Below are 24,224 nucleotides of genomic sequence, written 5' to 3'. Positions count from 1 at the left end.
GATGCCCAAGGCAAGTAAGTCCCTAAATGGCAGTGAGAAACCTGTTTTGGGGGCTTCTGACTCCATCTGTGACAATTAATTGCTGCACCCCCCCCCCCCCCCCCCCAAATAAACTAAATTGACAATAAGCGATTTTCATTTTCAAACTGGGTGGAAATCACATCCCGAGTGTTGCCAATCTGTCAGCTCTCCAAAGCCAACAGTGCCACCAGGTGTGGTGGCTGCTGCTGGTAATACACTTGAGCCTTCACCAGGATTTGCTTCTTCATCCCCCCACATGTCGAGACCCCTGCCCACTGCTGGTTGGGCACCAGCTGTGACGGGACGAGACCCTTCAATGGGTTTTGATTGCCCACTTAAGGACCTGAATTGGCATCCAGGTGGGAAGGTTACCTGCAAGCCTCGTCCTGGGCCTAATCTTCCATCTACAGAGAGGTGTCCCCCATCCTGCCCGATCTGCTGAAGGTATGCCCGTCAATATTAGAGTCGTTAGAATTGAGAATGTAAAAGATTCCAGAATTGGAGAAGTGCAGATATCCCAAAGAGTTAGGGGGCTGAAAGAGGTCACAGCGATAGGGAAGGGGCAAGACCATGGAAGGATTTGTAACCAAATGCAAGTCAACATCTAATTCTTTCCATATGCATTATGTCTGGAGAAAGGAGTGGACACAAAGCAATTAAACCAAATTGAGATGCAAACCTTCAGTGGATGCACATGCTGACTCATTAAGGACCCACCTTAACCGTGTTCAACATCATTCTCAATCATGGACACGTCAATAAAAACACATCTGTGGGAATACTGAAAAGTCAATGAAAATAAAGGTCGATAGATGTAAAACAGCTACAGGTTTCACCATCATTCCGTTTGTGATCAAAGTCACAACGATCGTCCCTGTGCATTCCAGTTGATTTCTATTTTAGGAACTATTTTCCAATTATTTTGCTTCAAATGCAGCTGAAGGATTCAGACTAACCGTCGTATTAAAACATCTGAAAATTCATGGTATCTGGGCAAGAACACGGGAGGCATGGGCCTGAAAAGAAAATGAGACGTTGCCCACTGTAATATGACATCAAGTGGCGCCAACACAACTATGATTCCAGCATTGGCTGCGAAGACCAATAAGGCTTCTGCTTCCACAGTCCTTGCACGTTTGAGATTAAAGAAGTCTCTTTAATTTCTGTGCAGTCTGAATGCAACAGACCAGGGATGTCAGACCAGTTTTGCAATGTTTCCCTGTAATGTGCAGGATTAGTGACCTGTCGCCCGTGGTGGGGCAGGGGAATGATAGACTGAGCTTGACTTAACTCGCCCTCTGCCTGGCTGCCTGATGAAAAGCAAGAGATGGGGTGGGGGCAGTGAAAATGGATCTGGGATTTACCCACTTCCTTCCTGCCCCAATCCGGCCAACCGAATGGAGTCATCAAGGCCAATTCTGCCATTGAAGCCCGAGGACTGAGCCCTGGGGAGAGCGACGGTGCGCAGCGGTGGCTTTATCGTCAGGTCAGGGTGACGATAATGGAGGCCCAGTCAAGTAGATGGAAAAAAACCCAGAATGTTCCCCTCCATAACTCAAAGGAAAAGGGGCACCCTCCTCCCTCCAACTTCCTGCTCCGCTCCTGGAGTATTTACTCTCTTCCGGGGTCTGTACGCTGTGGATCTCCTCCCAGTCAGTTTGACCAGCTGGACTGTTACTTCCCATTGGCTGCCTAGTCCTCTTGGTCAAGTGGGGCCTTACTATTTACAGGCAGTGCTGCTGGAGCTCCGAGGGTGAGCAATATTTCCCAAATCTCCTCAATTTTACCAGAGGGCTGGATTCTCCCAAAATGGGACTATGCCCCCACTCCATCGTAAAAATGCTGGAGTTTTACTTTGAAGATTCCTGAGAAAAGGTGGAGCAGATTCACGCAACTCTAGCTGCGGATACGGGTCCCCCGCACTTCCAGTTTTGAGTCCGCACATGCACATGGTGGCAGCCACCAGAGGCCGCGCCGAGCGCCATGACGGACTCAGACCTCGGGGGCTGACATAGAATTTAGAGCCCCCGATCGGCCGCCCGCCGAGGATCTGACTACGCGGATATTAACCCTGGCCACCCATAAGACCCCCCCCCCCCCCCCCATTGTCCGCTCCCCACGCCCCCCACCAGGGCGGCCACAGACTAAGTCCGCAGCCGCCACGTAAGCATAGTGACCGGCCATAGCAGGTTAGTTCCACATCGTCGGGAACTCGGCTGGTTGGAAGCGGAGGATCACTGGACGGGCCTCTGTCAATGGATCCCCAGTCGCGCGGCGTACTCCACGATCACGCTGGTTCTCGGAGAATGGCCAGATGGCACCAGGCCCGGTTTCGGCGTGAAATTGGATTCTCCGTCCCCTGCGCCGAACGCGATTTCGACACGGGGCCGCGGACAATCCAGCCCCTATCTCTCCCAACCCTTTAAGGTTAAAAAAAAATGGAATAATTAGAGGTAAAACTATTTGCCGTCGCTGTGGCCTGTGGAAATCATCAGAAAGTACAGCTTTGTTAAGTATCACATTTTGCTGAACATGCTGATCATTGGCTCAGTCTTGCTGTGGCCCGAGGCATTTGGAGCAGCAGGACTCGCTGGCGGAAAACATACTTGTTTGAAATCCTTTGACCCAGTTACTTGCAAAACACCACCAAATGGGGAGCTGTCACTATGCTCAGTGAGAAGGGGGCCACCAGCAGAATCACAATCCTTACAATTTCACACAACAAAACATCTTGAGACACAGCGTCCACCGTCAGGTGACGTGCCAGACTGTGTATAGTTTGAGAGGTTAACATCAGTTGCTCTTATGGGTGAATCAACGTGTTATGTACAAGGCATATTGGCTTAAAGCCTCGACACTTTACTCAGTAAATATTTAGGTTTAAAAAAACCTAACACATTACCTGAAACGGTTTTATTAATGACCTTTAAATAAATTCAGAAAGGTTGCAATATGAGATTAAATGAGACTGTGTAATGAGATGATGTTTAAAATGAGATAATAGAGCAGAACATAAGTTAATATAATGAAATGAGAGGCATTAGCATAATATAAAGAAAACCACCAGCTCTGAGTTAGCCACAATCCTGGGTTGGAAAAGTTGCTTCATCGTCGCTGGTCCAAAGTCCTGGAACTCCCCAACGAACAACATTGGGGAAATATCCACATAACACGGACTGCAGCAGTTCAAAGAAGATGGCTTTCCAGCACCTTGTTAAGTGCAACCAAGGATGGACCAGAAAATCCTGCCCAGGGTCGACAGATCTTTAAATGGTCGGCCAAATTTTCCGACATGGCAATTCCCATGGTGGATGGAACCAAAAGGTTTACCCTTCTCCCCCACCCGTCTACGCATGCGAACCGGGATTCAGTTACATGACCGAGTCAGGTAAGCTCTGACGGAATCACCATCCCCCAGTTTTGAGGATTATTCATATACTTACCCTCCCTCTGCAGTTTGTTAGCAATCCCAACGTGCCAAACCTTACTACACGTATGTTGACTGATCAGTTTTGACCTCACTGTAATCAGTTAAACAAATGACATTCTTCAAAGGAAGCTGCTTAAAGGAAGCCCGGAGGTCATTGATTCCATTCAGAAATTTCTGAATCTGCGGGGTGGCGAAAGAGAATGGCGGGTGGGCCGGTGGGGGGGGGGGGGGGATTTGTAAAATCTGATCCCCTCTCAACTTTGGGAGAAATTGAAGTTTCGCAGCATTTTCTTAACCCTGGCGATTTGACATGCAGGGAGGTGTGCATCTTTTGGACGCATGCACTGCTGTGACCATTCAGCCCCTCAGATCTGTCCTTCCAGCCATTTTGGCTAATCTGCAGCTCGATTGCATGTTCCTGCCAATACCTCACACCCTTCGATACCCCTTCCTATAAAAATTGCTGAAAACAGAGACGCGAGTGTTGTCAAAGCTTTTTGTCTTGCACTCATCTGATTAAAGGCAAAAATGTCAAATTTCAAATGATCAACTGCGATTGCTCAAAATATGGTATTCTTGCATTCGTCCTGATGTGTTGGAGATGAAAAGCTTCCACAACACGTCCATCTTTTCAGCAACATTCAAGTTACTACCAAGTGATTGGTGATGACATTCCATTCCATCTTAGTCCAGAAAATGGCAATTGTTCCTCAGCAAAGGTGTCCAATTCTGATTTTAGATCAATTCACTTTTGGATCTGGCAGTCATGAACATATGCTTCATACTATATTACCCAGCTTTGATCTGTTTTTCTAATCGGAGGCCTGAGTTTGGGGGGTAGTGGGGTGTGGGGGGCAGGGCGATATGTGGGGAGCAGTGACAGCTTCCCCTGTCTAACCCAAACCAGCTGTCACCAGCAGTTAGGGGACAGAAGAGTTCCAATAAAGTATAAATAAAGTATAAATTGCGTTTAGTTCCTGGTGGAAATCCGGCCACTGGCTCTGTCCCACACCTGCTGCCTTGCACCTGCGACCTCGAAAATCCCAGGGGAAGTCACACAATCTCAAAGTAACAGAATTTGAGTTACAAAAATCATGTTCAGTCGATGATCGTGTAATGAAACATCGGAGGAGGGAGTTTTCAACTTACCCTTTTGTGGGCAAAATTGGATTTGTGAATCATCGCGTATGAAGAGCAACCACCAAGTGAGTTGAAGGTTTTCATTGTAAAATTTCATTTGCAATACCCTTGTCCAGTAGAAATCCCTTCTTTAATGTAGGTTGCAGTCAAAGTATGAAGATTGAAAACAAAACCACACCATCGCAGCAGGGTTAACATGGGTTAGAGTCCAACTTAGAAGCACCAACACCACTGGAGAACAAATCACAATGACTCTGGAGCCAATTTAGCCCAACCCACTTAAGGGAAACTGAAGCAATGGTGTGAATCAAACCAATTTTACATCTAACTGAGGTTAACGGGCTGCAAAACCAAACGATGCTCAAAGTCGGGTGAGTCCTTCCCTTACTTTGGCCAATCCCACTGCAAATTTGGGTACAGTTTATCAAAAACAAGCATCGGGAGCTTTCAGAATGCATCTTACTGAAGCTTTCAAATGAACCAAACACTTTCATCTGTTATGCAAATCAATTCAATATTTGGAGGGTTAACATTTTTTCACTGGAATCTTGAGACAAGAAAGAAAAATCACTTCTTATTTTACTGCAATGGTTGCCCGAAGCAGCAATGCAACATACATTGTAAGGTTATGACATTGTGAGTCATTGCAAGGTAAACTTCAGCGCTGCCAAACATTTGGTAATTGATTCCTACCTTCCTGGACCACCTGGAAAGGGTTGTTGCTGTCCACAAATGTCACAGAAAATGTAATTTTCTCCGTCTGTAAAATTTCCTCGTTGGTGTTGAGGTCAGTTACAGCCACTCGAAACACTTCATCATCCTTCTTGGCAGATTCATCAAAGATTGCCCCTGTTAAAGTAAAAAGTAAAAGGTTTGTGAAGTGCCTCAGTCAAACATCTGCAAGACATGACTCCGTCATACCTCGCACCTGAGATTGGACCTGGAAAATAGGGACGGAGGGGGGAAGGGTACTGCTGCGTTCTCCCTCCGAGGGAGATGTGATGTGTGGGTTCCTGCTTAATTGCCCTTAGTGTCCAAAAAGGTTAAGTGGGGTTACTGGGTACAGGGATAGGGTGGAGACGTGGGCTTCAGTCGGATGCTCTTCCCAAGGGCTGGTGGAGACGCGATGGGCCGGATGGCCTCCTTCTGTACTGTAAATTCTATGATTCTCAAACTCCACCCTCTGGCTTCAGGCTGGTGATCTGTCCAGGAAAACCTAGCTGCAGAAAACAGGCATGTTCTTTGTCTGCCTTACATGTCTCTAAATGTCGAAGGTTCCAATCCGATTGCTAAATACAAAGTTCACTGAATAGAATGCAAGACTGCTTTTATTTACTATTACGCAGTAGATGGAAAGTAAAGCCTCCTCTTTAGCAGCTTTTAATTTTTTCACATTCACCCGATGACTTATTGATTGTACATGATGAGTGGGAGGGCATCAGACAGGAAGGATTTAGTGCTAAAGTCAAGTCTGCTCCTGATGACTATACTCTCATCGAGGTGCGAAGGAAATCACTCCATGTACAGAGTAAGACCCCAAACCCCTTCGCCAATGTCAAAAAGAGATCAATCAATGCTGGAACACCTTAAGGGTCTTCAACCTTGAGAGGAGGCAAATGCGAGGGGACATCAGAGTAACATGTCGAGCAGAAAACCTACTTTACTGATCAGAACTGTGTGCTTAAATCAATTGCTGTGTTTCCTACATTAGAATGGTGATCGCACTTCAGAGTTATCTCCTTAGTCGGAAAGCTTCTTGGGATGTCCTGAGTTCATGAAAGCACAGTACTAATTTCTCAGTCATACATAGATACATAGAATTTACAGTGCGGAAGGAGGCCATTCGGCCCATCGAGTCTGCACCGGCTCTTGGAAAGAGCATCCTACCCAAGGTCAACACCGCCACCCTATCCCCATAACCCCATAACCCAGTAGCACCACCCAACACGAAGGGCAATTTTGGACACTAAGGGCAATTGATCATGGCCAATACACCTAACCTGCACATCTTTGGACTGTGGGAGGAAACCGGAGCACCCGGAGGAAACCCACGCACACACGGGGAGGATGTGCAGACTCCGCACAGACAGTGACCCAAGCCGGAATCGAACCTGGGACCCTGGAGCTGTGAAGCGATTGTGCTATCCACAATGCTACCGTGCTGCCCCAGTCATATGATGTATCCAAATTTCATTGCCATCGATTTCAAATCTTTCTTTCGCACAAAATCCTCAGATGAAGTCAAGGCACAGCTGGAGGTCAATGCGTGAGATTAAAAGGCATCCAATGGCCTGAGTTCTTTGGAGCCCGAGGTGAAATTTCTCCCTGGAAGGGATGAGCGGGGACTGGAACTGAGAGGCAGAAATTTGCAAGTCGCAGGAATCTCCCTCCACCCGGAAGCCACAGATAGAAGAATTCCAGCGAGGCAAAGGCAATTCCACACATCTGGAAGGAGGTGGGCAAGTGAGACCTGGCCACCCATGGGAATTGCGACTGTTCATGTTACCTTTTCATTCAGTGGTCTGGGTGTTAAGGAGATATCAGATTAGCACGACAGTAAAGGTGGGGGCCTCACCCAGCTAAAAAGGTGAGCAGAACCAGAGCAAAATCAGTTTGTGGCTTTTACAAGATGCCAGTAAGCTGTGTGTCGTGCCCCTTGGAGGCAGTGCCCCAGTTGCAATGTTGAAGGGTTTTTGTTTGTTTGCTTCATATTCTTGCAATTACCTCTTTCCTCTTTGGGAAGGATTAGCCATGCTAGGTGTACCATCTTTCCGTGGAGTAGACCTTGAACCCTGAAGTCCTGGCTCAGAGTCAGGGATGCAACCTAGGGTGTCACAAAAGACCTAGCAGTGGGGAGTTGGGTGGGTGCTTGCTCCTCTAGACAAGGGCCTACGTTACGTCCCATTTGAGATGTTAAACCAGGACCTCACGTGCCTTCGCACGTAGTCAGAAATGAGCCCACAGTATTTTAAAGGACAGAAAGGGAGTTCTGCCCAATACGCTGTTCATCCCTCAATTAGCACCAAATGAAAAACAGGATTAGCTGATCATCATCACATTGGTGTTATTGGGCTTTGGCCACGTGAAATTAACTGTTGCATTCCTTATAGTTAAGTAAAAGTAGTCAGGGGCTGGTTTCGCACAGTGGGCTAAATAGCTGGCTTGTAATGCAGGTTCAATTCCCGCACCAGCCTCGGTGAACAGGAGCCGGAATGTGGCGACTAGGGGCTTTTCACACTAACTTCATTGAAGTCTCCTTGTGCCAATAAGTGCTTATTATTGTCATAGGCCCAGATGAACAGGAGGGGCATGGTGGCGCAGTGGTTAGCACTGCTGCCTCATGGCACCAAGGACCCAAGCCTGATCCCGGCCCCGGATCATTGTCCATGGGGAGTTTGCACATTCTCTCAGTGTCTGCGTGGATCTCACCCCCACAACCCAAAAAGATGTGCAGGTTAGGTGGATTGGTCACGCTAAAGCCCCTTAATTGGAAAAATAATAATTGGGTACTCTAAATTTAAAAAGAGTATAGTCCCAGATGACCATAGGCTGCTTTCCCCTTTGAGGGGCAGAGCTGACTGGTGGTGGTTTAACCTGAGGGTCATGACACCTCAGGTGAGGCGAGGGTCAAGGTTGAGAAGACGAAGCTTTCAAGGATAACCTTAGCCGGTAAGGGAATTATAGAGAAATACAGCACAGAACAGGCCCTTCGGCCCACGATGTTGCGCCGAACTTTTGTCCTAGGTTAATCATAGAATTTTGGACAATTTTTCATGGCCAATCCACCCAACCTGCACATCTTTGGACTGTGGGAGGAAACCGGAGTACCCGGAGGAAACCCACGCAGTCACGGGGAGGATGTGCAGACTCCACACAGACAGCGACCCAAGTCGAAATCGAACTTGGGACCCTGGAGCTGTGAAGCAATTGTGCTATCCACAATGCTACCATGCTGCCCTTAAGAAGTTAACCTACACTCCCTTATTCTACCCTAATCCAAGTACCTATCCGATAGCCGCTTGAAGGTCCATAAATTTTCCGACTCAACTACTTCCACAGGCAGTGCATTCCATGCCCCCACTTCTCTCTGGGTAAAGAACCTACCTCTGACATCCCCTCTATATCTTCCACCATTTATCTTAAATTTATGTCCCCTTGTAATGGTGTGTTCCACCCGGGGAAAAAGTCTCTGACTGTCTACTCTATCTATTCCCCTGATCATCTTATAAACCTCTATCAAGTCGCCCCTCATCCTTCTCCGTTCTAATGAGAAAAGGCCCAGCACCCTCAACCTTTCCTCGTATGACCTACTCTCCATTCCAGGCAACATCCTGGTAAATCTCCTTTGCACCTTTTCCAAAGCTTCCACATCCTTCCTAAAATGAGGTGACCAGAACTGCACACAGTACTCCAAATGTGGCCTGACCAAGGTTTTGTACAGCTGCATCATCACCTCACGGCTCTTAAATTCAATCCCTCTGCTAATGAACGCTAGCACACCATAGGCCTTCTTCACAGCTCTATCCACTTGAGTGGCAACTTTCAAAGAACTATGAACATAGACCCCAAGATCTCTCTGCTCCTCCACATTGCCAAGAACCCTACCATTAACCCTGTATTCCGCATTCAAATTTGTCCTTCCAAAATGGACAACCTCACACTTGTCAAGGTTAAACTCCATCTGCCACTTCTCAGCCCAGCTCTGCATTCTATCTATGTCTCTTTGAAGCCGACAACAGCCCTCCTCACTATCCACAACTCCACCAATCTTCGTATCATCTGCAAATTTACTGACCCACCCTTCAACTCCCTCATCCAAGTCGTTAATGAAAATCACAAACAGCAGAGGACCCAGAACTGATCCCTGCGGTACGCCACTGATAACTGGGCTCCAGGCTGAATATTTGCCATCCACCACAACTCTCTGTCTTCTATCGGTTAGCCAGTTTGTTATCCAACTGGCCAAATTTCCCACTATCCCATGCCTCCTTACTTTCTGCATAAGCCTACCATGGGGAACCTTATCAAATGCCTTACTAAAATCCATGTACACTACATCCACTGCTTTACCTTCATCCACATGCTTGGTCACCTCCTCAAAGAATTCAATAAGACTTGTAAGGCAAGACCTACCCCTCACAAATCCGTGCTGACTATCCCTAATCAAGCAATGCCTTTCCAGATGCTCAGAAATCCTATCCCTCAGTACCCTTTCCATTACTTTGCCTACCACCGAAGTAAGACTAACTGGCCTGTAATTCCCAGGGTTATCCCTATACCCTTTTTTGAACAGGGGCACGACATTCGCCACTCTCCAATCCTCTGGTACCACCCCTGTTGACAGCGAGGACGAAAAGATCATTGCCAACGGCTCTGCAATTTCATTTCTTGCTTCCCATAGAATCCTTGGATAGATCCCGTCAGGCCCGGGGGACTTGTCTATCCTCAAGTTTTTCAAAACGCGCAACACATCTTCCTTCCTGACAAGTATCTCCTCAAGCTTATCAGTCTGCTTCACGCTGTCCTCTCCAACAATATGGCCCCTCTCGTTTGTAAATACTGAAGAAAAATACTTGTTCCAGACCTCTCCTATGTCTTCAGACTCAATACACAATCTCCCGCTACTGTCCTTAATCGGACCTACCCTCGCTCTAGTCATTCTCATATTTCTCACATATGTGTAAAAGGCCTTGGGGTTTTCCTTGATCCTACCCGCCAAAGATTTTTCATGCCCTCTCTTAGCTCTCCTAATCCCTTTCTTCAGTTCCCTCCTGGCTACCTTGTATCCCTCCAGCGCACTGTCTGAACCTTGTTTCTTCAGCCGAACATAAGTCTCCTTCTTCCTCTTAACAAGACATTCAACCTCTCTTGTCAACCATGGTTCCCTCACTCGACCATCTCTTCCCTGCCTGACAGGGACATACATATCAAAGACACGCAGTACCTGTTCCTTGAACAAGTTCCACATTTCACTTGTGTCCTTCCCTGACAGCCTATGTTCCCAACTTCTGCACTTCAATTCTTGTCTGACAGCATTGTATTTACCCTTCCCCCAATTATAAACCTTGCCCTGTTGCTCGCACCTATCCCTCTCCATTACTAAAGTGAAAGTCACAGAATTGTGGTCACTACCTCCAAAATGCTCCCCCACTAACAAATCTATCACCTGCCCTGGTTCATTACCAAGTACTCAATCCAATATGGCCTCCCCTCTGGTCGGACAATCTACATACTGTGTTAGAAAAGCTTCCTGGACACACTGCACAAACACTACCCCATCCAAACTATTTAATCTAAAGAGTTTCCACTCAATGTTTGGGAAGTTGAAGTCGCCCATGACTACTACCCTGTGACTTCTGCACCTTTCCAAAATCTGTTTCCCAATCTGTTCCTCCACATCTCTGCTGCTATTGGGGGGCCTATAGAAAACTCCCAACAAGGTGACTGCTCCTTTCCTATTTCTAACTTCAACCCATATTACCTCAGTAGGCAGATCCCCCTCGAACTGCCTTTCTGCAGCTGTTATACTATCTCTAATTAACAATGCCACCCCCCCCCCCCCCCCCACCTCTTTTACCATCCTCCCTAATCTTGTTGAAACATCTATAACCAGGGACCTCCAACAACCATTTCTGCCCCTCTTCTATCCAAGTTTCTGTGATGGCCACCACATCGTAGTCCCAAGTACAGATCCATGCCTTAAGTTCACCCACCTTATTCCTGGTGCTTCTTGCATTAAAGTATACACACTTCAACCCATCTCCTTGCCTGCAAGTACTCTCCTTTGTCATTGTTACCTTCCCCACTGCATCACTATGTGCTTTGGCGTCCTGACTATCGTCTACCTTAGTTGCTGGACTACAGATCCGGTTCCCATTCCCCTGCCAAATTAGTTTAAAACCCTCCCGAAGAGTACTAGAAAACCTCCCCCCCAGGATATTGGTGCCCCTCTGGTTCAGATGCAACCTGGCCTGCTTGTACAGGTCCCACCTTCCCCAGAATGCGCTCCAATTATCCAAATACCTGAAGCCCTCCCTCCTACACCATTCCTGCAGCCACGCGTTCAACTGCACTCTGTCCCTATTCCTAGCCTCGCTATCACGTGGCACCGGCAACAAACCAGAGATGACAACTCTGTCTGTCCTGGCCTTTAACTTCCAGCCTAACTCCCTAAACTTGTTTATTACCTCCACACCCTTTTTCCAATGTGCACCACGACTTCTGGCTGCTCACCCTCCCCCTTCAGGATCCTGAAGACACGATCAGAGACATCCCTGGCCCTGGCAACCGGGAGGCAACATACCTTTCGGGAGTCTCGCTCGCGACCACAGAATCTCCTATCTATTCCCCTAACCATTGAATCTCCTATTACTATCTGGCAGTGGTGGAATTGAACCCACCACTGCCAGATTATAATCAGCATTTTAGGGAAAAATAGAATATGCTTAAATAAATCTTGATGCGGTCATAAGTAAGAAAGAAAGACTTTGCATTTATGTAGAAGCTCTCACATTTACCACACAGACATCTCAAAGCACGTTACAGCTAATGAAGTAATTTTGAAATGTAGTCACTGTCATAACTTGTCATTGTAATTTTTAAGAGAAACCTTCTAAAAATCCTTTGCCTACAAGGCAATAATGGCTTTCTTGTTCATTAAAAGTGGAGGGAACAGTAAAAGATATCTCAATTAAAGCGTGGGAGTTATTTTTAAATACATTTGGGAGCTGTGGAGTATTAATGGAATAGATAAAAATCAATTTCAGGACGATACATTTGATTTATAAATACTGCATTTGTCTAGAATTCTGGGATGTCTTCCTTTTGTTGACTAGAAATTATGTTTTTTTTTAATTAAAATTGTTCATTGTAGTTGTGCTGCTTCTGGCTGTCAGATATAAGGCTCCTGATGGTCTCCAACACATGAATCACAGAATTAGAGTTATAGAGCTGATATTGAAGTATAGTTTGTTGATTTTAGAATTAACCCTTGCTTGAACAGTTTGAAATTCAGCGCAAAGAGATCTTGAATTTAAGACCTTCCCTGAATAGTAAGAAATTACGACATTAAATGAACCTATCCCCCAATCATATCACCTGTAACTAATACCTCTTCACTCCTCTTTCTTGCTCTAGGCCCCATGGACGGGTTAGGTATAATAAATGTCTAACCCTGCCCCAGTACTAGCTACACCCCCCTAACATTGTGGCTTTCTATTTGATTTGACAACATTGATTTTAAACTTGGGATGGAACTTTATCACAGCGAGGCACTCCATCTTTGCAAAAATGACGCCAGAGGCTCAAATCCACATGTTAAAGCATAACTGCCTTCACTACCATCGGAAATTTGAAATACAGCATATGCACGTTAGGTCTGGGAGGAGAAGATCTAAACATAATGGAGTTCTTTGCAGAGGAAGGATACCCTTTTAAAAAGGGAAATGGTCATGGGACATCTTTGAGAGAGGTCAGGTATCTGTTGGTAAAGGTAAGGTTCCCTTTAGGAGAGGTAAATTGCTCTTTGGGATTTATAAATGTAGACATGAATGTGCATAAAAGTTGATAAACTGATTGGAACGCTCAAGTTCATTGGAACTAGGGGGAAGATAATAGTAATGTCAGAGGACTAGCAACCCAGAGGTCCAGACTGATGCTCTGAGGGAATTGATTCAAATCAATAGCAGCTGGTGGAATTTAAACTCAATTAATAAAATCTGGAATCAAAAATTAGCCTCAGTAATGGTCACTGTGAAACTATCGTTAATTGTTATAAAAACCCATCTGGTTCACTAATGTTCTTTCTGGAAGAGAAGCTGTCAGCCTTACCTAGCATGGCCTACATGTGAGTCCAGGCCCATGAAAATGTGATTGACTCTTAAATGCCACTTAAACTAGCCTAGGGAGCCATTTAAGGGAAATTATGGATTAGCAGCACAGGCTGGCTTTGCCAGCAATGTCCATCCCATGAAAGAATAAATAAGGGTGCTTCAAAGTGGGCTGCCAAATAAAGCCAACAAGGTATTGAAATCCCCTGCCCTTTAAATAAACAGCAGTGTTGAAAAAAGTAGTTGATGTAAGCCTGACGGCTATCATTACAGGATCGGTGCTGCATGACTGATCTCACAACCTATCATTATCACAGTGGGATGTCTATCAGATTCCAGTTCAATTGATATATCCAAGTGTTTATTAAGACTTTGAAGTGTGACCATGAATACCATGCTTGTTCTCATAAGAGAATAAAAGAGGTTAAATGGAGTGCATGCAGTTTTATCAATTAGATTTTTTTTAAATAGTGAATTCATCAATAGACATTGAAGAACTTCTTTAATCTCATCATGGGTCCTGGGTCTGCCCAAGGTGAATACTAGGTGAGTTGCAATGCAGGATGTAAGGGAAAAGGGTGGTGGGTAGCATGCATGGGATGACATGGTAGGTAGGAGGGGAGTGAGTGGAGAGGGTATGAATGTCCATGGGGATGGGTTGAGGGACATAGGTTGACATGGAGGGTATGAGGGCCAATGGGACGTATGTTGGGAGTGTGAAGAGTGAGTACTGGAGGGCTGTTTTTCTTGGTTCCATTCTTTTGTTCACAGCTGGGAGAAAGTGCTGGCACTGAGGCGGACCTTTCGCCCATCTCACCACCGTTCCCAGCAGCCACTCGAGCTAACTACGAACTCCTCACATGAGGACAGCAGGAACATCTCCTAAATAATTAGGCTCCACAGAATGAAGATCCAAATTTCTGGAGCACCTTTTCAGGATTCAGGCTCACGGAGCCAAGAATTCTCCCAATTCTGCGCACCCGGCGTAAGAGTGAAAATTCAGGCCTTGGCGTTGTAGGAGTCCTTCCAGTTTATTTCCATAATCGAAATGTGCCTTTCACTATCGTTTGACGAAGTGAAAGAACTGCTCCATTTTTTAATATAAATTTAGAGTACCCAACTATTTGTTTGCAATTAAGGGGCAATTTGGCGTGGCCAATCTGCCTGCCCTGCACATCTTTGGGTTGTGGGGCCGAAACCCACGCAAACACGGGGAGAATGTGCAAACTCCACATGGACAGTGATCCAGAGCCGGGATCGAACCTGGGACTTCGGCGCTGTGAGGCTGCAGTGCTAACCCACTATGTGCCACCATGCTGCCCTAAGAACTGCTCTATTGTTCTAAAACATGGCCCATGTATGCTGTAAACTTGATGCAGAGTCTGCAAAGAAGATAAATAATCTTGCCAGAGAAAAACCATCTCAGGCCAAGAAGAAAGGATTATCAAAACGAAAGCTGAACTTCGGAGAGACGCAAACTGGAAATCATCCCAGTGCATCAAAGATCCTTTTATGAATATTTTCTTTCATTTTCTATCACCCTTGCTCCTCTGTGTTGTTTGTCTATGTGTGTGTGTATATATATATATATATATATAATTCTAGAGAGAGAGAGAGAGAGTGGGGATAGTTAGGAAGGCAGGGTGAGGAAAGGGGTAGCAGATAATCAGTAACATTTTCTGCCCGCTTAATTATAATACTGCATTTAATAAAAGGTCACTTGTGTTAAAGTGACTGCAGTTTATTGGGCTCAACCAAGGACCTCGGTTAATTTAAATAAAGGCGTGATTGAACGGCCTCGTCGAGCCCAACCTGGTGATGCGACATGGCTGGTAAATCTCATGAGAGGCCACTCGCAAGATTTGCGACGCTTGGAATATCTTGCGAGATCGAACAAGATCTCATGAGAGGTCGCGATCTGGATCTGACCCTCCCTGGGCAAGATCTAGATGAACATATTTCATGAGCCATTAGGCCTGGGAGACCTCGGTGAGGCACTTGTTTGGCACTGTTCCACACCTGGGTGGGGCGGGGGGGGGGGGGCATCTCCCAGGCCATTAGAGCATTCGAGGCCCCTGGATGGTCGGGCTCTGGGCTGGGTGGAACCCTGGCACTCCCGCTGACACCTGGGCTCTACTAGCCTGGCACCTTGGCACTGCCAACTGGACACTCTGGGGTTCTGGCTCTGTTTTTGAGAGGTGGCGTGAGGGAGGTGCTTGAGGACCCCAAAAAAGGTATGTTGGGGAGTTGGGGAGGGGGGGGGGCGGATCCGGAGGCCACGGTGGGGATTCCTAAGGAGATCGGGGAGGCATTTAAAAATGGCGGCCCAATCTCTTCCTGCTGAGCTGAGATTGTCAGTCCAGCAAGTGAGGTAACTGCGGCCTTGAGGGAGCTTTCCTCACTGAGGCCAAAGGAAAACAGAGTCCCATTTGATAGCGAGATCATTCTCGACACTGCAAACACCAAGAAAGACCCCACTATACACGCCCAAAATGGGTCTGTCTTTTGGGCGTTAGATGGCGCCCAAAATCTAATTTCACCTGTGTTGTGACTCCGGGTCAAGTGAGGCTAGAATTGACTGCCCACTAGCCCAGGGTGTTGTGACAGTGTCCAATGTACAACTGGTGCTGTGGATCAGTTGCCAATGATAGACACACACACACCCCCCCCCCCCCTTTCCTAACTCACGGTAGCATGGTGGTTAGCATCAATGCTTCACAGCTCCAGGGTCCCAGGTTCGATTCCCGGCTGGGTCACTGTCTGTGTGGAGTCTGCACGTCCTCCCCGTGTGTGCGTGGGTTTCCTCCGGGTTCTCCGGTTTCCTCCCACAGTCCAAAGATGTGCGGGTTAGGTGGATTGGCCATGCTAAATTGCCCGTAGTGTAAGGTTAATGGGGGGATTGTTGGGTTACGGGTATACGGGTTACGTGGGTTTAAGTAGGGTGATCATTGCTCGGCACAACATCGAGGGCCGAAGGGCCTGTTCTGTGCTGTACTGTTCTATGTTCTATGTTCTAACTGATTAAAACTTCCAACCTATTTTAACTTCTATGGATTTCAATAAAGATCATAATTGTCCCTTTTGAATAGCTGGCATCTATCTGCAATGCCCATCTTATGCCGGAGCAGTGAGCCAAAATCTATTGCAACGATTCAAGTTCCGCCAAGTTTTTATCCTTATACGTCTTTATTTGCCTCTCAGCTTTGTCAAGCTTTCCTTTATTTCCTGTGTTGTCATGTTTTTTTTCTTGCTTGTTGTCCAAAAGTGCACCGAAAGCTTCTTTCCACTTGCAATCAGCCTATTATCTTGCCCCCCCCCCCCCCCCCCCTCCCCATCCCCCCTCTTTAGTTCAATGATATTGAAGCAGTTTTCTGGCAAAGGTATAGTTGGCAACCTAACCATTTTGAAAGCTGGAAGGAAAGGAGCGCTGAAAATTATTTCAATGCCCCATTTTCTTGTTCTGGAATGTCGTGAAACTTTGATCTTACATGTTTGGGGCAATGCACTATTCACTTGGATGCTCAATCAGATTCTACACTGCATGAGGCTTGCTGAGAGAACTGGGCAGAAGTGTTTAGACCTTGGAAGGAGAAGAAACGCTGTCTCCCTCTTACTTGCTGAAGCAACGCTATTTTTTCTCTCTGGCATGGATACGCGGCAAGTGTGGCGAAGGTTGCAATTGCCCTTCTCGGACGTGAATTTGAGTCCAATGCCAAGAGAAGAAATGAAAATGTTCTCGGTCTCTGACGTAAGACTCACATCTCAAATAATTCATGGGAAATATAATTAGCCGCAATGCAAAATGAGCTGCTGGTTGTCTGTTGCCTGTTACTTGCTTTCACTCACGATGAATTTCTAGCCAACTTATCTTTCAGCGGAGCAAGAGAAAATTTTGAGGGGTGGATCATTTGCATCTACTATGAATCCCGAGACATTGTGGTTATGTCCATCAGTGTGGCATAGCTACATAAAAACTCATTCAATGAGTCTATCTAGCCTTCATCACTTCTGCTGCCACAAACATTGTAATATCTTCTGCATAGTAATCCAGATATTGTTATCTGGATGAGTGCACATTTCTTCCTGCAAGTTCACCAGAGTGCAAACTTTCCGTGCAGGTACATCATGCCAAAGCAACCCAAAAAACCTGTGACACATCTCGGCCAGAATTCTCTGGCAGTTGGGTTTCTCTTTTCCCATCAGCAATGCACCCCAGCGGCGCAATGGTTTCCCGGCAGCGTGGGGTGGTTTCAATGGGAAATCCCATTGACAAGCGGCGGGAAGAGCAAATCCCGCCGGCAGCGAATGGCACAACACCGCAAAACACGCGGCAGGGGGAAATCGGAGACTCCCACCCATCATATTCATTTTCTGCGGACTGTCTATAAGAGTTTGACTGCCACTAGCAAGGATAGCATTTTTATCATGTCTCCTGTAGCACAGAGCCAGCTGGGTATACAATGTACAGTTTTCACAAGTTAGCAAGTACCCCTTGTGTGCGTGGAAAACAAGTGGGCATGAGAGCTGTTCAAGTTAAGACCTGGTTTTCATGATGAACTACTCCAGTGGCAACTGTCAACAGAAACATTGTCAAGTGCCCCAATTACCATTATTCAGGAAGCATCCTTTATGTCTCCATTATGCTGTGCCAAGAATAAGAAATAAGGAGTGGATTATCCAATAGCAAGCAGAGCGGCCATTTGCACCCATTGCTGTTGGCCCAACTGAGAAGCTCCAGAAGAGGAGCACATCAGCCTGGGGAGCATGTCACCCCTTTGATATTTCTCACTTGGCCTGTTCTAATTTCAGGAAACGTGAGTCATGCATCTTAAGAAATGAAAGGGCGCACAAATGAAAAGAAAGAGAGTCTTGCATCGATATTGTGCGTTTCACAAGCACTGGGTAAGTGCTTTATAGCTTTTAAAAAGTGGTCACTGCTCTAACGAAGCAAACACGGGGTATTCAGTAAACTCCGACGGACAGTGCTCCTTCAAAGTAGTGCCATGGGATCTTTAACATCCACCCGGGCAGACAGATAGGGTGTCAGTTTAATATCTCATCCAAAACACAGCAGTCTCTCCATCACAAGCAATGTACTGCACTGGAGTAGTATTTTCGTGATAGTGTCACAGAGTGGGACTTCAATCTGGAACCTTGTAGTTCAGAGGCGTACTGCCACGTGGAGTCAGTGAGGCGAACAGCATTGATGTTATTTAAGGGGAAGCTTAGTAACTATTAAGGAGAAAAATAATAGAAGGATACTTTGATGCCATTAGATGAAAAAGTAGCGGATGGAGTGGAGAAGCACAAACACGAGCATGGAGCAAGTAGTCAAATCACGCATTTCTGCATTATAATTACTCTTTAATGGTATGGGATAAATTAAATCTCTAAAGCTGACAAGGAGTTTATGCAGCGCCTTAAGAAGTTTATATAGCGCCTTAAGAAACTTTAAAAACAATCAAATACATTCTCAAAACAATAAAAGATAACTGTGACTATCCTCAATGGGGTCAGACCTTGCAAATATGGAAAAATGTTAATCTTTCAAGATATGGTTGATAGGTGGCATGGCAGCAGAGTGGTTAACACTGCTGCCTAACAGCTCCAGGGACCCAGGTTCGATTCTGACCTCGGGTGACTGGCTGTGTGGAGTGTGCACTTTCTCCCCGTGTCTGCTTGGGTTTCCTCCGGATGCTTTGGTTTCCTCCCACAGTCCAAAGATGTGCGGGTTAGGGAGATAAGCCATGATAAATTTCCGCTTTAGTGTCCAAAGGTTAGTTTGGGTTACTGGGATAGGGTGAAGATGTGGACCTGGGTGGGGTGCTCTTTCAGAGGGTTGGTGTGGACCCGATGGGCCGAATGGCCTCCTTCAGCACTGTGCGGATTCTATGTTTATATGATTCGACAGAGACACAAATGACAGATCTGTCCTTTCCATTTTCATTGATCCAGCTCATGAGGATTGTGTCAGTGTCTAAAGTTTTAACTCGGGCTACCAGTGGGAAGTCCAATCTGAAACTCTCCTTGCAGTACAGCTGCGTTGACATTAATGACCGGGAAGCACTTGCTACAAATGGTTCGGAATGGCGACGACTTCTTCCTCAAGCTACATCACTCTTTGCATCACAATATCTTACTGGTGAAATAAGACGGCAGCAGAGAAAGGAAGGAAGCAAATCCTGCTCTCGGGATCCCGCCACCTCAAGGATCATCCTGCCCCATCTGATCAAGGATCTGCAGGTCAAGAATCAGCCTGCTCATTCACAAGAAAAACCCATGTCAGAAACTCGTGTCGACATTAATTCTGAGCGGACATCATCCTCAAAATTGAAGGATGGCCACTGCCAACAAGAAGGATCTTAAATTGCCATATTGCTTCACCTAGAACTATATTCTGACAGGCTGGTCTAATTGAGAGCCTGGTTTGGCTACCCTGTAAAAAATATGGACAGTTGAAATAACCTTTAACATCTTGCTCTTCCCTCACAAACCTAATGTGCAAGTGCGACTAAGAGTAATGGCCACACTATTACTATTTATCCCTCCATGATCAAAATCACTCGAGGCTTTCGTGATTTATGTTTTATTTTTTGTGGGATCATTTGTTGGCATAGAAACAAGAGCGAAGTTAACATGCTCCACCTGCCTCATCATCTGTTAGCTCCCATCTATTTCCTCCTGAAACTTTGCACGCAGATACAGAGCACAGCCTTCAAGAGCCACTGATGATGTTCCCACTGTTGCAGTATTGCTGCTTTTATGTGATGCTTCATGCAGGCACAGACAAGGGGATTGGATGCAAGTGACCTCATTTCGACAGCTTTAAGCTTGGTGACTAGGTTGAAGGTGTTCAAAGGGGAATAAAAGCTTCAGCACTGTAAAGTTGTGTCTGAGTGCTCTGCCAAGCTGAGAATAGGTGACAGCGTTCAAACGCGCCAATTCTCAAAGTGGGATTACTTGGCCAAGAGTGACAAGTGAACCAACTCCAGATCAATTCCCACCTGATGAAGCATAAAGATGAATCAATTTCACATTCCCGATGCGAGAGCCCATTCAATTAGTCAAAACTCTTAAATCCTAGCATACCCCTGAACGAAAACTCTGGTCCAGGCAGCAAGGACTTTCCAGTGAATTGCTATTTTATGAGGCACTGCATACCAAGAACAGCAGTTTCATTTACTGTAGACATTTCCATCAATTTCCTGCAGAACATCTATTTATGAAGAACATTCAGTTGGTTTGTTCAGTTAGCTAGCCGAAGGAATAATTGAGTGGGTCATGGTCGCAAACTGCTGCTCATCTGGAACCTAGAGATCTCATGGTCATAGGAACATAGAAAATAGGAGCAGGAGGAGCCATTCGGCCCTTTGAGCCTGCTCCGCCATTCAGTATGATCATGGCTGATCATTTAATTCAATAGCCTCTTCCCTCCTCCCCCCCCCCCCCCCCCCCTCCATATCCTTTTATCCCTTTCACCCCAAGAGCTATAAATGATTCCAGGTGTAGCATTTTCTTTTAAGTACAAAAATCACACTGTAAACTGTGGAAATGGCTCTTGCTTTTCCCACAGATGCCCAGGAGCATCACACCGCGGTTCAGCAAAACATTCTCACATCATCAGGTAAACAAGGATTCATTGTCCCCGCTGCTGATGTCAGTCAATGCACGTCACAACAACAACTTGTATTTATAGTGTACCTCTTGACAAGGTTTAGCGTTCTGAGGAACGATCAAACAAAATTAAACCGCACTGCACACAGCAATCCGAGGACAGCAAAGCAAAAGTTGGTGGAAGAGGTTGGTTTTATAAGAGTGACTACCAGGAGGAGAGACGGACTGGTTTAGAGCGGGAGCTGCTGAGCTTAAGGCTTAGGCTGCTGAAGACTTGGCCACTAACAGTGGAGCGATGAAAGACAGGTGGCGTCACTCAAATCATGTGGACCTCACAGATGGTACCTCAAAAAGTCACTGGCAGTCACAAAGCTCTGCCTCGCAGCAAATGCCATGGGCTGGATTCTCAGTTTCAGCGGCTAAGTGCCGCGTGAAACGGAGAATTTGTGGGCGTATTATGATGCCAAAATTGGCACTGAATCCTCACCGATTCCGGGACCAGTGAGGGGCTAGCAGCGCCAAAAACAGTCTGTGAGTGGCTGGGTCCACGCATGCGCACAGCGACAACCTACAGCGGTTGCGCTGTACAACATGGCGCTGGCCATGAGTGGCCCGACCCATCAAATGTGACCCCACATGAAACACCCCCTTGGTCAGTGGCACGGATCCTGGCCGAGTGTGGCGGCAGTGGACACAGTCCGCAGCTGCCACGCCGGGTTCCCAACCGCTCAGACCATACATCAACCGCGTGGTTGGGAACTTGGCCCATCGGGGTGGAGCATCACGGGAGGGCCTTCCGATGACGCGCCAACGCTGTTTAAATGGCTTGCAGCGCACAACGCAATGATGACATTTCGGAGGGGACGGAGACTCAAAAACCAGCATCAAACCGGCGCCGCCCCCATTTTGGGTGTCAGAAGGGATTCTCCCCCTGATCGCCGATTACGATATCGGCATCGGACAACGGAGAATCCCGCCCCATGTCTGTCCTTTTGCCAAATCTCTCTCTCAGTTATGCCAGTGGCTCTCAGAAGAACTCACTGGCCTGAATTTCCACAGTGGGACATAAATGCTTAAATATTTGCTCAAAGTTCCTCTCTCTATTATGTCAGCCCAGTAAGATTTTAGTCTGTTCAGAGAAGTGGAATTTAAAACAAATCATTCATTCGTTAAACTCTCAATTTCTGAAATGTCACAATCCTATTGAGCAGATCACTCAAAGCAGGTCATTTGTGAATTTATGTTGCTGGCGGGGGATCAAGTGAGAAGATCTCTTGCAGTCTCCCCACATCTGCAGCTGTCGTGGGTTCACAGCCAAAGACTGTGTCTCTTCATCAAAATTCAATGTGACGGTTCCTACTCGCGGAAATGACCAAGACTCGATTGCAACTTTTTTCAGCTCGCTGAAATAAAAAATTGCATTTTACGCGAGGATAATGAGTCTCGGGCTGTTTAGCAAACTAGTTATGCATTAACCAGGGTTTTTGTTTCACAGTGATTCATCATCATTTCCATTAGTGTCACTTCTCATAGCTCTTCCGAAGGGGCAGGTTGGACTTAATCAGAGGTATTTCATTTTTGCAAGGCACTGTTCCAGAGACAATTACAGAAGTTTTAGCTGCAATGCACATTCTGACAACGTTTATTTATAATATTTTCAAGGTTAAATAATAGTTTAAGTTGGAGACCTGAACATCCATAAGCTGGCGTACTGGTCTCAACACACAGTTGGACGATAAAATGCTATCAGGAAACAAGATGCCTTTAATGTGTCAATGTATTTCCATTACACATTTTTAACGTAGACATCTTATAGTTTATCAGTCTACAAACCTGTTGGATTGTTGACCTCTTGCTTTGTCTGTCCATTAGGATATTTCTCATATCATTCTTCTAACGTTGGCCCAGTGGTTAGCACTGCTGCCTCACAGTGCCAGGGACCCAGGTTCAATTCCGGCCTTAGGTGATTGTGTGGAGTTTGCATGTTCTCCCCGTGTCTGTGCGAGTTTCCTCCTGGTGCTCCGGTTTCCTCCCACAGTCCAAAGATATGCAGGTTAGGTAGATATCATATTTGGAGTAACAGCTTTGGAGGTTAAAGAATGAACTAAGTCATTATCAGGATCCATGCAGTGTTAATGTCCATCTTTCTATTGGAAGATGTTTGTTGACATCAGCGCATCAGTAAGACCAGAGGATCCATAAAGGAAAGTATGAATCAAATGAATTGTCTCGAAATCCTTGGCAATGGTGATCATCCTGCATCATTTTCCACTCCCTTGAAGGAGCCAAGAGCATCAGCATCGATGCCATGATCATCCAAAACTAATCCCATTGGACCAGCCACGCGCTTAGGATGTCAACGTCCCGACTGCCAAAGCAAATCAACTTTGCCCAGCTGAAGGAAGGCGTCAGAACAAGAGGACAACAAAGAAGCACTTCAAAGACACCCTGAAGGCTTACCTCAAGAAATGCAACATCAACGTCAATGCCGGGCAGATCCTTGCTCAGAAGAGACCAAACTTCTGATCAATGAGACATAATTCTCCAAGGACACCCGACGGCAAGAAGAGGCCTGGGAAAGGTGCCTGAGAAAGGAATATCCACAATCTCGACTCCAAGGCCTGATCCCACCTTCCGGGAACACCTGCCAAATGTGCGGTCGAAGATGCGGCTCTAGGATCGGGCATACGCAAGGGCCTACAGAACCCATGAACAGTAACATGAGCTTCTTAGATGGACAATCATACTCGTTAGCAAGTGATCGCCGAATAATAATAATAATCGCTTATCGTCACAAGTAGTCTTCAATGAAGTTACTGTGAAAAGCCCCTAGTCGCCACATTCTGGCACCTGTTCGGGGAGGCTGGTACGGGAATTGAACCCACACTGCTGGCCTTGTTCTGCATTGCAAGCCAGCTGTTCAGCCCACTGTGCTAAACCTGCCCAAAGAAGAAGATGTCTGCAAAACAAGCATTTCGACAACTTTGGCATTTTTCCATAATTATGAAGTGTTGATCTCAAGTTCCAGCTATTTCCCACAGAACGGGATTTTAAAACAGAAACTATATTAACCACATGGAACAATCCTGGCAACAATGAACTAATACTCATCAATCGCTCAAAAACTATTAAAGATTAAATTGCCTTTGGAAGGCCTGTTGTCATAACGCCAAACTCTTTACACCATAATG

General features: G+C 46.2%; 1 protein-coding gene across 3 annotated transcripts in view; it reads right to left on the bottom strand.

Annotated features, from left to right (window-relative positions):
- grid2 (glutamate receptor, ionotropic, delta 2) overlaps positions 1 to 24,224 on the bottom strand; it is a 1,198,200-nt gene that overhangs the window by 972,651 nt on the left and 201,325 nt on the right. For all 3 annotated transcript variants that reach the window (XM_038792750.1, XM_038792751.1, XM_038792752.1), the window contains exon 2: positions 5,285 to 5,440. In XM_038792750.1, the coding sequence (XP_038648678.1) occupies positions 5,285 to 5,440 (156 nt within the window). The remainder of the gene's footprint in view (positions 1 to 5,284; positions 5,441 to 24,224) is intronic.

The sequence above is a fragment of the Scyliorhinus canicula genome, chromosome 3 (genome assembly GCF_902713615.1).
Source record: "Scyliorhinus canicula chromosome 3, sScyCan1.1, whole genome shotgun sequence".
Taxonomy (NCBI): Eukaryota; Metazoa; Chordata; class Chondrichthyes; order Carcharhiniformes; family Scyliorhinidae; genus Scyliorhinus; species Scyliorhinus canicula.
This window is presented reverse-complemented; position numbering and strand designations above follow the sequence as displayed.